Source organism: Aulonocara stuartgranti (assembly GCF_965226115.1).
Source record: "Aulonocara stuartgranti genome assembly, chromosome: 11".
Taxonomy (NCBI): Eukaryota; Metazoa; Chordata; class Actinopteri; order Cichliformes; family Cichlidae; genus Aulonocara; species Aulonocara stuartgranti.
Window position 1 is genome coordinate 23,447,491 of NC_138947.1, and position 13,737 is coordinate 23,461,227.

Below are 13,737 nucleotides of genomic sequence, written 5' to 3' on the forward strand. Positions count from 1 at the left end.
AAAGGCCATGTGAGCTGGCCATAAACTTGCTGTGTTATAGATGTGCATCGATTGGTCAACAGATCTTGATTGGCCTGTATCCTGTAAAACACAGCTCAAATGTGAATGCTTTTATTAAGCGCATTAGTAATAAATGTACAAAACTGAAAATGAGCCATGCTGTTGACTTTATTATTATTATTATTATGAGTTTTTTCTCCTTGTATACGTGGTTATGTTTGCAGGTGGACTGGGCCTGGCCACCATTGCGGTGACTCTAGGCTTTCATAGCTTGTCTTCAATGTTTAGGCTGCCCAATTTTATATTGCATTTACCATCATATTCCACAACGCGTGTTTATGAGATCTGCTTTCTTGTAGTTATGTTTTATTGATTAATCCACACGTCCCTTCTCTGCTGCTGGTCTTGTTGTCTATTTGTTTTTTTAATTTCTCATTTAGTTTTGCTTTTGCTTGCCTCTGTCTAGCCAATTTAAAAACAACATAGCACTGCTGAAGAATTTCTATCTCTGAGTGTTTGAAAGAAAGGGAGAGGTCCCAAGGAACTATAGCAGCCCCTGACCTTTACATTTCTCTCTTTCATTTCCTTTTGAGTTTCTTCCTGCCTGTCTTTTTAGTTTTTGATGAAGTTGTGCTAATAGATGTGCCCTTTTTCCTTCCTTTTACTCAAAGCCAGTTTCAGATACGCTCGTGACTGATCCCACAACCCCTCGCCATTTAGCACAAACACACTTCAGTGTACCTCGCCTCTAACCGAGTGTCAGCTTGTACAGGCCGTGGCTGCTTTGAAGATAAGTGAGTGTAGCTGATAGATGGATGGTTTTGTTGGACGGCAAGTAACAGTGAACTTAACAGTGAAGTTAATTCTGGTACATTAACACTGATGAGAAATTTCAAAATAACAGCACAGAGTAATGTCCATGTTTGCGCATTGACCAGATTAAAGACAAATCATGCAGTTTGCCATTCCGCTGGGTTGGATTTGCTCTGATTATATCCAAAACACTGATTCATTTGGAAAGCAGTCGTCATTATCCTATATTACAATAATAATACCAGAGATTGATAAAGAGAGCCTGTGTAATCTAAAGTTGGTGTAAATGCAGTTAAAGACATCAGGCTTATCATTCAGGCGCAGTAACAGAGTATTGCTGCACTGTATGGAGTGTCTGAGCTGGAATAGATCGCTCATGGACACTCGTCGGTCTTTAAAAGGTCAACCTTACATTTGGCAGTTAACTTCGGGTGGGCTCTGTGGGACTTTGCTCTCAGGTTTCCCCGCGTTTGATCTCCTCCAGCTTCACCCCTGTGCTGTCTTTTCTCTCTCCTTCTTATAAAGATGTTCTTTTCACAGTTTCGCTGAATCCTTCTTTGCTTTTCCTCCCTCTTCGCTCTCTCTCTCAGCAACATCTCCTACAGGATCCTGTTCCACTACATTAATGGCTTTCATTTATTTTAGTTTGTCTGCAGTCAGATCCCTTAGGCCCAGAGTTAGCTGCTGTTTTATTTATATTGTTTGTGTTTTGACAGTTGTTTTGGGTAAACTTTGCAGATGTACTTATTCACTCAGGGAAGGCTACATTCTTCATCAGAGTAACAGCCTGTGCTGTCAGTCAGCACAGATCCATATCCTGCTGCTGCTTGGATGAAACACGTGGGGACATAAATATGGAACGATGAATAAAACATATATTGAAGCAGCTCAAACGTATGTAAGGTAAAGTTTTAGGCTTCGATATCCATCCTGGAATTGAAATTAGGACAGTGACCATCCGTGAGACTGAATTATTCTGTGTGTAGAAGTTTGTGGAAGTGACACATAAATGAAGTGGAAGATTAGATACATTTGGCCTCACATTCGCACACACACCGGTTCACATCTTAATTACTGAGGCTTGATGGGTACTTAACCTTGCCCCTTGCTGCTTATGCTAATGCAGAGAGGTCAGGAGTGTGCCGAGTGGCTGGCTCGCTGTCAAATCAGCCAGAAACAACTGTCGGAGTGGAGATGAGAGGATGAGGGAGACAGGGGCAAGGACAAGCCAGATATAGGAAAGGGAAGAAGGGACACACCTGACATGTTGGTAAGTTTATGTTTTGGACTTTGCTTCCCCCGAAATGCATCGAATTCAAATCACGCTAAACTGCCAATGTGTACATCTCACATACACAAATCTCCTCACCACTCTTACCAGTATGACCTCATCCTTTAAGCAACATGCTTGTAAAGGAGCATATGGCTGGCTCTGTGTGTGTGTGTGTGTGTGTGTGTGTGTGTGTGTGTGTGTGTGTGTGTGTGTGTGTGTGTGTGTGTGTGTAATGAGCTCATCCTCTCCCCCACTATGTAGGGCTGAGGATGTTGAGCAGCAGGGAGAGTCATTGAGAGGACACAGTTACACTAGCGTTATACTCACCATGTTTGCAAGTATGCCAGGGGTCTGTTTGTATCTGTCCTTCAAAATCGGAGGGTGTGCGCAAACTGGACACCAGCACTTAGGGCTGTGCGATATGACTAAAATCTCATATCCCGATATAACACATTTATCGCCCCGGCAATGATATATATCACAAAATTTTTACATCTCCTGTAAATTCTGTGAATCTCGGGCAACTTGACTTGCGTGAAGTGTTTTCAGCTGGACGTCGTGTAACTGGAGTCGAGTGTTAAATAAGTTGAAACAGCCGCAACTTTCTTGGTGAGTATTTATTACACGGTGTGCTGCGGGGAAAAGCCTGTTCTAAGGTTTATGTTTTAGCACCTGACGGCTCTTTTTAGCTTCTCGTCTGTAAACACTCTACATGCTATTTCATGTGATTCAGATTTTGAAAAATCTCAATAGGGTCTTCAGCTTAATTGTGAAAGGTTTATGTGGAAAATAAACAAGCGGACGGTGGAGACACGCAATGCTTTTACCGCCGTTGTTGCTAATGACAACATGTAAAAACAGTCGCTTGTCCGTCCGTAGTGTGGTTATATTAAATATAAGAGAAGGATAGAAGTATAAGAAATCCTACAGTTACCATCAAACAGTGAAAAAATATTGCTGTAAACAGTTTATTTTGCGACACCACGAAACAAACAATAGCATAAAATGAAACGAAATATGTTTTTATATCGTCATCCGATATATATCGTTATATCGAAGAGCCCTACCAGCACTCTGTGCTGGTGTCCAGTTTGTTGCGACTCCATGTACTTATCCGTGCAACCTCTACACTACGGCAGCACCAACAACTGTAGGCAGGCTAGAAAGAAAGAAGTATAATACAAAACCACAAACTATAGTGGATGTGTTTATGTATAGATGGTTTTTCCTCCACATCGAAAGGAGCCAGCTGAGGTGGTTCGGACATCTGACAAGGATGCCTCCTGGGCGCCTCCTGGGTGAGGTGTTCCGGGCATGTCCCACCGGGAGGAGGCCCCGGGGCAGACCCAGGACACGCTGCAGAGATTATATCTCTCGGCTAGAGGATAAGCTGGAGGAGGTGGCTGGGGAGAGGGAGGTCTTGGCTTCTTTGCTTAGGCTGCTGCCCCCGTGACCCGGCCCCAGATAAAGCAGAAGAAGATGGATGGATGGAAGGTTTTTCCGTCAGCATCAGCTCCTTGTGCACCTCTAGACCACTTCTAGTGGGATGCTACAGTTCTTTGCACTTGCACATGTGTGACTGTGATGATACCATGGAAATCAAAGTTGTGTAGAGAAGATGTGGCAAACTCATCTTAATATATCTGGTCTGATGTGACCAGATATATTCAAATATATGGTATTATGTTCTTTCCTTGGGGTCATATTGCCCATGCTACGTTTTCTTGAAACATCCTAAGGTTAAAATAAAATTAAAATTAAAGTGCTGCCATTTGGCAAGACTGAATGAGATCGAGTGGGCCTTGCAGATGCACAATGTGCTCATAGGAAGGAGCAAACCAACAATGGCAGACACACTGGAACTGTTGCAGAACCACACAAGGAGAAGAAAGTTTGAATCGGTCTTTGATTTTTAAGTCTGAGTCACAGAACTTTGTGATAATTTCTGCCTAATGCACAGACTCCTGGCTTTCATTCTTGCTCTGACTAAGAAACCTCACTAGATTGGCGTCTAGGTTTTAGTGCCTCTGATAATTGTTCTGGTTTGATCTAGACAATGGAAATACACATTAAATGTTTCTGTGGGAGGTGGTGGCTATCTTGTTGACCATAGCAGTGTGTAGGATAGTGGTCTTCTGTTCAGGTCAACACAAAACTTCATATAAGCCCAAAGTGTTCATTGTTCTTGACAATGACAATAAATAAATACTACTAAAAAAAAAAAATCTTCTTTTTTTGGGTTGTATGGAAGCCCCAAACGCAATTTCATTGTTCTTGACAATGACAATAAATAAATACTACTAAAGTGACGCTACATATGCTATGTTAAAAAGCATTTCGTAAAAAGGATAAAGATCGATACCTTTTGTTTCGATCTTAGTCCCACAGGTGGGAAACCAATTTTCCACCTGTGGGACTAATAAAGGTCATCTCATCTTATCTTTGCCATTTTTCTTGTTAACATAACCATTTTCAAATGAGTAAGAATTAAGGAGACTTCAGCATATTACCTCCGTTTATATGATGTCACTACATCTCAGCGGCTGCTGTAATCCACTAAGGAAGGGCCTCTCTTTCACTTCAGGTTTTGTTGTGACAAAGTTGAAGAGGCCTTTATATAGGTCATGCACTGCGGTCCATCCAGTGCCTTAAGTTATTTTAATGTCATATTCATAGCAGAGACATCTCCCAAGTCAACCTGATCAAGTCACTTGGACATTTAGTCTGGTTTAATTTGACTGATTCACTGTGTCTACTGAGCTGTTAAAAACCTGTATGTACAGCACAGCACTCTGTACCATGCATACATATCACAGAGGTCATACATGTATGCATAGAATATTGTGCACTGATGGCATTGCCAGCCAGGACCATGTGTATGCATTGTATCGTTGAAGCATGTGGGTGTTCAGTGTGTGTGTGTGTGTGTGTGTGTGTGTGTGTGTGTCTGTGCGTGTGGTCCTGAGGCAATGGAGAGTGGTGACAAAGAGTTGACAGAGGGCCGTAGAGATTTAGGGCGAGGTGCCAAAGAAGTCAAAGAGAAACGTACACACACACACACACACACCTCGTCGTCTGATCTTGGGGGACATCTGCTCTAGTCCGGGTCACTGGCAACGAGCGCTTGGTTGGGCTCAAAAGTATCACCACGGCAACCGCATCGCATAATCCCATTCCGTCCCATCCCACCCAGGAACTGCGTGCGGCGTGATTGGCCCGTTCCCCCTGGGGCACTGAGGCGGCGACTCAGGCGCTGTCTGCTTACTCGCTGTGTCAGCTATGGCTCCGAGTCTGTGTGCAGAGAGCGAGCAGAGCATTAAAGGAACGTTTGGCGCATTTTGGCAGGAGACGGTGTGAATTATGCAGACGCACCCCTACTGTGAGTGTGTCTGTATGTGCGGCGTTGCCAGTGTGGGAAGAACAAGCTACTCTAAACAGATACCAACTCTTTTGTCCGGGCTTTTCTGACTCACTTAACCTAGTCATGAAAGTTTGTCTGCCCACCTTTTTTTTTTTTCTGGTGTCAGAAAACTCTCTTTCTTTACCTTTTCCTAGAATTTATATACAAGCATTATATAACACTAAATATACTGGACTCAAATTCCCTTGTATGTGCACTGTGTACCTGTTTTTCCAGTTAAACAGATTCTGGTTCTGAAACTACACCGCCTAATGCCAGCAGCTTCTTATAATCAAATAATGACAAAAGTCCTTAATCTTTGCTTTCATCTTTTTTTCTCCTCCATCTCTTCTCTCATACAAACTTTAGCTTTTATCAGTCCCCTCATTTCTCATACACGAGACAGATTAAACTGGCTTTGAATTGCGATGTCTACCTTCACAGATCTTTCTCCCATCACACCATGCTCTCCCACCCCCACCCTCCCCACCTTCATCACTTTCTTTGTTTTCCTGAAGAATCAAACAGTCTAAATTAAAACACAGCTGACAGTTCTGCATCCAGTTTCATTGCTGCTCCTTGCTGCCTACTCCTATGATTCCTACCTCACTTACAAGCATCCCCCCTGCCCCCCCTTCCGTCCCTCCCTCTCTACCTCCCTCTTTCACTCCAGCTGTCAGGAGGCTTCATTATTAAAGATTCATTGCAGAGTCTGGGCAGCTCTTCCAAAAGCTTTTGTCAGACAGACCGAATGCCTTAAATCTCACTGTCACTAACTGGATGTGACATAAAGACTTGCATAAATCCACATGCACACTCACAAATACACACACACAATTTCCTTCTGGTTTGTTTCACGAATTCACTACCTCGCTGCTTTTTAATTCAGATTGTCTTATCAGTGTGGATTTCTAAAGCCTTGTTAAGTGTTTTACCAGTTATTAATCAATATTGTAAATATTTGACATGCAACATGAAATGTTTGACATTGCTTTGTTTTGTCAATATTGGATTTTCTGCATTACCAATTTAAGTAGTATAAAAAACACATATATGTTCACATAATGTACCTTAGTTAATGTGAAAAGGAAAAATGGTGCCTTTGTTTACTAGTTTGTTTCCACCTCAGGTGTAATGCATGCTTTGCTATATGTGCTTCATACTAGGGTTGGGCGATTGGACGAATATATCGACTATCATCGATAGTTTTTACAAGGGCGATTTATTTATTTGCCCATGAGTAAGTTTGCTAATAATGATGGAGCTAATTGCAGCAGTCAACAGAAAAAAAATTAATAGCACTGTTTTAACAGCACTCTCTTACATCTGCGTCCTCAGAGTGCGCTCAAATGCTTGTTGATGGAGCTGCAGAAGCTGGTGATAGTCTAGCATACTCAGCCGGATGGTGGACACATGCATGCTCATGCAAGTTAGTCGTGTTTTTCTGTACTTTGCTCGCATTCTACGTCTGCACAGGCGGCACACCACTTTGGTTACATCCATAGGTTTACCTGTTTCATCCGGTTTAAAGCCAAAGAAATCCCAAATTGGCGACTTTATATTTTTTTAGTGCTGTCAGTATTTACACGCCGTCATCACGACTAACGCGATTAACAATTAACCCGTGTGGAGCGCAGATTGAGTCAAAATCCCTGAAATGGCAGTTTGTCAAAATTTTGTTCATTCTGCGCTCCAGATGGGTTGAGAGTAGGGCTGCCACAAACGATTATTTTGATAGTCGACTAGTCACCGATTATTCTTGCGATTAGTCGACTAATCAGATTATGCATCCATTGGACGTAAAACGTACAGATTATTGCAGCAGCATGCATCTGCTCTTATATAACTATCATTAGCTTACAGCTTTAAGTGTTTAAGGTATGTGAAACTAAAAATAAAGACAAGATGATAGTTTATTAAACTTTTAATGAAATTTCAAGTTTGAAGCCACCCGAAAACAAATATAACAAAATAGCATTTTGTGCTCAGTCCTCACAACTATATTGAACTTTGGGACTATATAGTCAGTATAGCAATCTACACGAGATTATTGTTCATAGCCAGGAAAGTTAGCTTTTCTACATGTTCTGCAGAAAGGCTTGCTCTCTTTTGAGAGCAGATGTTCCCTGCTGTGGAGAAGATCCGCTCCGATGGGGTGGAGGTTGCAGGAATGCACAGAAAAGATTTAGCTAGCTTTGATAGTGTGGGGAAACGTCCCTCATTTTCGCTCCACCATTTAAGAGGATCATCCTTTTTAGAAACTGTGGCTTCTTTAAAGTACAGCTGAACTTCACTTCTCACAACTTGGACATCTTGGTCCTCCTTAGATGCTTCTTCCTCATTGTCACCCTGACTGTCTGTGTCAGACTCAAGGAGGTTGTCCAGAGCAGTCTTTTCAGTTCTACCTGAACCATTGGCTGTCTGCACTTTTGCATGCTCATGTGTCCCAGCATTTGCTTCTTTGACAGCAAGCACTTCAACAGTCCCTTGCACTCTGATGACATCTTCAGGAGCCAAAAACGTCAACTTTCTGTATCTGGGGTCCAAGGCAGCTGCGAGAATAACAGAGTTTTCTTTGTCTGCTGAGAAAGTACATATACTCCCCCATCTCTGTGTTATGCCTTTTTCTGCACTGGCAATGAAAGATTTTCCTGAGCCCGTCTCCAGTTGGCTTTGGTGTACAGCCCGTGTCAGCCCTTTGACCACCTGTGGAAGACCTGAAACCGTTGTGTACTTCTGTCCACTAAGGTAAACAGTAGCAGTCTCAAAAGGTGCCAAACCTTGCTTCAGTTCTTCAAGCAGCACCCACTGCTCTGGCTTCAAGTCGAAGTAGTGTTTCCCCCTTGGCGTTACCTCGGGATCTGAAAGAGTGGCAGTGAGAGGCCAGCGCTGTTCGAGGAGTCTTTCTATCATGTGGAATGTACTATTCCATCTTGTACTGACATCTTGGATCAGTGTATTTTTCTTCACATTCATTTGCTCCTGTTTCATTTTTAGTCTTGTACTAGCCAGCTCGCTTCTCTTAAAGTGCTCCACTAGCTGCCTAGCAGCACCTAGTGCTCTGCTGATGGTGGTTTCTTTGAGAGCAGTATTGACTATGAGCTGGAGTGTGTGTCCAGCACAGCGGATAGAGGCCCATCCATGTTTTTCTTCAAGAAGTCGCATTGCTGCCACCATATTGGAACCACTGTCATGTACTACTGCTTTTATTTTGGCAGGCAAGATGTCAAACTTTGTTAGCACCTCTTCCATCCATGTCATTATATTGGCACCAGTATGCCTCTCCTCAAGAGGCATGGTATCAAGGATGAAGCTCTTCATCTTCCAATCTTCACTCAGGAAATGGCAAGACACACCAAGGTAGGCCTCTGTTGCACGACTGGTCCAGACATCAGCAGTCAGGGTGAAGAAACCTTTGACACCACCAAGGGTCTGCTTTACCTAAAGATATGAGATGATTTGGAACAATAGTAAGCATTAGGGAAATATATTACAGTATATTTTTTCATTATTAATAATGCTTGTCAGTTTATGCATTAAGATTTGAATTTACCAATTGAATAATTCAGTTACATCAAATACACTTACGTATGTTAAACAATAAACATTCAACATATCAGTAAAAAAAAACAAACAACAACAACAACTTTCCATTACATGCTTTAACCAAGATTAATTTATTGGTTCCTCAGTCAGCAAGCTCTATATTATTTCATCATGAAATGTATTAAATTCTAATACAAATTGCTATTTTGTTTTGTGGTGTGAGAGAGTGGAGAGAAAGAGAGACCAACCTTCTCAAAGGTAGCATCATATTTCTTTTCCATCAATTTGGTGAAGTGGGATCGGCCTGGTAGGTAGTTATCATGGTAATGTGGGTTGAACTGCTTGATCATCTCTTTGAAACCTTGATCATCAACCATAGACAGGGGTCTCATGTCCGTCACCAACATGTTCAAGATTGATTCAGTCAGGACATCTGCTTGCTGAGGTGTACATGTTGTTGGCTTGGTGACAAAGTCGTCCATTGAAGACGAATGTATTTTTTTTAGCAGTCCTGTAATGTTAACAGCTATTAATATAAGCAATAATAAGTAGTGCTCTCAGCGTTAATCTCGTCAATACGATGTTAACGCGGCAAATCCCCGTTAGAGCGAAAACGCGGTGCGAGGGCTGCATGGCACTGACTAACGGGGATTTGCCGCGTTAATGCGGTTATGGCGTTAACATCATACTAACGAGATTAACACTGACAGCACAAATAATTAGCAGCTTGCTGTTTACAATAATGTTAGCAGCTAACTAGCCAATTAGCTTACCGAGACGACTGTACCACTTCGTCGTCGGATGCCACGACGTGCTTCCTTTTTAGATGCTCGTGCATCGCCGTTGTACTGCCATGGAAGGCAAGTTCCATTTTGCAGATTTTGCATTGGACCTTCTTTTCTTTTGTTTGGTCAAAATGCTCCCAGACTTTCGAGTTCCGTTGCCGAGTAGCCATGATAACGGAGACTGCTTCTTCTTCTTCTTCTTCATCTTTGCCGTTTAACGGTATCCTTGTAGGTGCATTTCCGCCATCTTCTGTTTCAGTCCGTTATTACACTCTTAAATCTTACTGTTATTCCTGCACCTTTCAGGATTTTACGGCATTTAAACGATGTGTCGACTATTAAATTAGGCGTCGACGATTTTGATAGTCGACGTAATCGTGACTAGTCGACTAATCGTGGCAGCCCTAGTTGAGTGTTAAAAATTTTAATCGTGATGACCGCGTTTAAGGTGCGTTAACAGTCGCCCATTGGCGATTGTTGGGCTGATGATTGGAAAATTTTTACATATTCCCTTCAAGTTCAGATCATGTAATGATGAAAAACCCAAGAGCTACATCTCAGAAGCTACAGGCTGCAGTTAGCATGATAAATGTGAAAGTTCAGTACAGTTACGAGGATAAAGCCAGTTCTTTCTAAAAAGAACACGGCAGCATTGCTAAGGTTTATGCAGTTTCATTTGAAGAAACCACAAGATTTCTGGAATGATGTACTTTAGACATATGACAGTGGAGATATTTGTCCATGTTTGTAAAAAAACAAGCACAGCGTATCAGCCAACCTCATGCTAACTGTTCAGCACGGTCATGGAGGGATAAGGATTTGGGCTTGTTTTGCAGCCACAGGGCCAGGACACTTTGCAGTCATGGCGTCGACTGTGAACTCTTCTGTTTAGCCTCCAATTATTCAAATTGGAGGCTAAAGCTTGGCTGAAATTCAGTCTTACGTCAGGACAATGATCGCAAGCACAGCAGCAAATCTATAGCAAAACGTGTGAACATGGAAAGAATAAAGGTGCTGCAGTGGCCAATCAAAGACTAGACCTGTATGTTTTTGGGCTCAGCCATTTAGCGACTGAAATAATGATGTTCTCAGCTTCATATACTGAGCATTTTCTCACCTAATAACTTGTAGCAGAGTCAATTTGCATGACAGGGCAAATTGCAAGTACAATAAACTCACAACATTAGTTTTTTTAAATTAATTTTTAAGTTTCACGTAGATTTATTTCATAGATGTGCACAATTTACTTTTATTTAAATCCACACTTTAAATAGATTTTTTTCCTGTAATTTATTTATAAAGTTTGACTTTAAGATTTGGGTATCAGAAGAATTTGGAGGTTTGTTTCATATGCTAGAACATACAGACAGGTTTTTATCACTGCATGCAGTTGATTTTGCTTGTTTGCACTGTTGTCAAGCCGTTATCCATTAATGACTTAGGAGCACAGTAGCCTTACGTGCAAAGATGAATGCAATTAGCTGGGAACATCTTACTCCAGCAATGATTTCAAAAGCTGTTTTCATCAGCTACAGATCAAAATGCCTCTGGACCTTCAATCAGTCAGAGCAAAGAAATGTGCCATGTAGGGCTGAGGTGACAATGTAAAAAGCCTACAGTGTGGTCATTATATCAAACACGCCTCATTTTAAATAAACAGTGGTGATTGGCTTGGCAAAGGCTTGTGGAAATCTGTTTTAATGGGTCGGGGGCCAGATGCATTCTGCCAAATGAAGCATAAGCTTGGATTCATCCATTTCCCAAGCTATCGGAAAGTATTTACTCCCACTGAAAATTGCATTAGAATATGTCAGGCTAAGAAATTTTCTAGTGGAGATCAAAAATTACATGCACACAGATGGTCGGAGGGGAAGACTTTAGCACATATGATATGAAGGAGTCATTTTAATTTTAACCGTTGAGGTTCTAAAATAAGATGTTCATCTTCAAAAGGATCCAGAGGATATATTAACTGTATATTTTTGATCATAGTTTTTTTTCCTGGGTTAAATCAGAAAGTGAAACAGAAAAACAGTAGTGTTTGTCATATATTACAGTTAACCTGCTATTCTATGCTTATTTCTCTTTTTGCTTTTGCACAGAAAAGCCCAGGAACAGCAGAAAAAGGTGGTAGTAGCAGGATGCGTTCCCCAGGCCCAGCCGAGGATGGACTACCTCAAAGGTCTCAGCATCATTGGGGTACGTGCACTTTCTGTGAACATCTGTGTATTTTGACTTGGCTGTATTAAAGGTGCGTCTCTTTATCTTCCTTTGTGTCCGATGACGAGTACAGACGGACACGCTTTTCGAGACTGATCGGGATGTCATTCACGGGGCAGCTAACCTTGCTCTGTCTTGGGCTCATTCTCTTCAGGCAGAACATTTCCCAGTCACAAATGTTCTGCATGAAAAGGAAGATCGGGTACATTAACTCCTGTACTATGGGGAGGTGTTATGGGTGAACAGAGACGGAGCTAGGAAAGGACACGTCAGTGATTCCTCAGCATAGACTGCTTCCTTTAAAGGTGGCATGGGGGCAGTCTAGCCTCTAGTTACTTTTGCTACTAGTATTAATATATTTTAGAGAGTACAAGCGGCAAACAGACAAATATGACAATAAATACATTTTAACTTGTTACTTGTTTAAACTGAGCTATTCTGCTTTGGTTACCAGCCACTGGTGAGTGATTGGAGTGCATAACAAAGAGATACAGAGCAGATGAATTATTCTGTTTCACCTTTGCTGTCACAGAAAGGAACTAATGGATATGTCAAGCCTGTTGTTGGTTAATAGCTAAATGAGTGTTCCTCATTGAATAATTGATTCAGTTCGTTGTTTGTTTGCTTTTCAGCACACTGCCACAGTGCAGCCTGGACAAAATCATCCTAACACTTCTATGCCTAACACATATACACAGTGGCCACTTCATTAGTTACACCTGTTCAGCTTCTTGTTAATGCAGACAACTAATTACCCGGTAACATGGCAACTATTGAGCGCATTGAGGCATGTAGACGTCAAGACACAGTGCTGAAGTTTAACCTGAAAGGTGCTTCACGTGACCTTGAATGTGACCTGGTTGAGAGTGCCAGTCGAGATAGTCTGAATATTTCAGAAACGTCTTATTTACTGGGATTTTCCCACACAACCGTCTCTAGGGGTTTACAGAGAATAATCCAAAAGCAGGAGAAAAAGAATGAGTGGCAGCTGGTAGGAAGGCAACGGTGAATCAAAAAACCCAAGGTATGCAGAAGAACGTCTCTGAATGCATAACATGTCTAACCTTGAAGCAGATGGGCAGTGCCATGAGAGCTCCTGTCAGCTAAGAAAAGAAAAGTGATGCTACGATTTGCACACGCTTACCAAACTTCATATGTTAGTGTCAGAAGTTGGAGTAAAGAACATGTAAACATGGATCAGTGCACACTGTGTAACAAACCCAGACATAAATATATGAGAATGCAGAGTCCCTCTGTATTCCCACAGTGGAACATGTAATGATAGTGGCAGTTGGTGGGTTATGCAAATTGGATGCAAATACAAGTTCAGAATTTGTGTATAGTGATTGCACCAACGGCCAGATAAGGAGTGTAGTTAAAAATAAATAGGCGGGCCTTCCTGTTGGATTCATTTTATGTGACCTGTGTGCGTATTGCCAGCTTTTCTGAGTGGTGTTTTATTGCTGTTGTGCTGTTTTGTTTGAGGTTGCTGTTTAATGACTGCAAATGTATTGTGTGAGCTTCATAGACAGTCACGCAAGACTGCAGTGTTTCGCTTTTCTTAACTAGACTTGTCGCATCCTGTAACTGCCATGCATCGCACACCTACGCACACCTACGCAGCGCTGGTTAACTAATCAGAGGATCGGAATGGGCATGCAAAGCTGTGAGCAGGAAATGTCACACCTCAGTATTTATGG

At 41.9% G+C, this 13,737-nt stretch overlaps 2 protein-coding genes across 7 annotated transcripts in view; one reads left to right on the forward strand and one right to left on the reverse strand.

The window, feature by feature from the left end:
- Positions 1-13,737, forward strand: part of cdkal1 (CDK5 regulatory subunit associated protein 1-like 1) — a 273,992-nt gene that overhangs the window by 69,549 nt on the left and 190,706 nt on the right. For 5 of the 6 annotated variants that reach the window (XM_082550969.1, XM_082550971.1, XM_082550966.1 and 2 more), the window contains exon 6: positions 11,920-12,016. In XM_082550969.1, the coding sequence (XP_082407095.1) occupies positions 11,920-12,016 (97 nt within the window). Of the gene's footprint in view, positions 1-9,659; positions 9,893-11,919; positions 12,017-13,737 lie in introns of those variants that run through there. The other variant, XM_082550968.1, reaches the window with a different exon arrangement.
- LOC309717967 (E3 SUMO-protein ligase ZBED1-like) lies at positions 7,524-9,464 on the reverse strand (the record flags this gene model as incomplete). Its single annotated transcript, XM_082552908.1, has 2 exons — positions 9,281-9,464; positions 7,524-8,927 (listed from the first exon to the last, which is right to left on the reverse strand). Exons 1-2 carry the CDS (start codon positions 9,437-9,439, stop codon positions 7,524-7,526), a joined length of 1,563 nt encoding a protein of 520 aa, XP_082409034.1. The 5' UTR covers positions 9,440-9,464.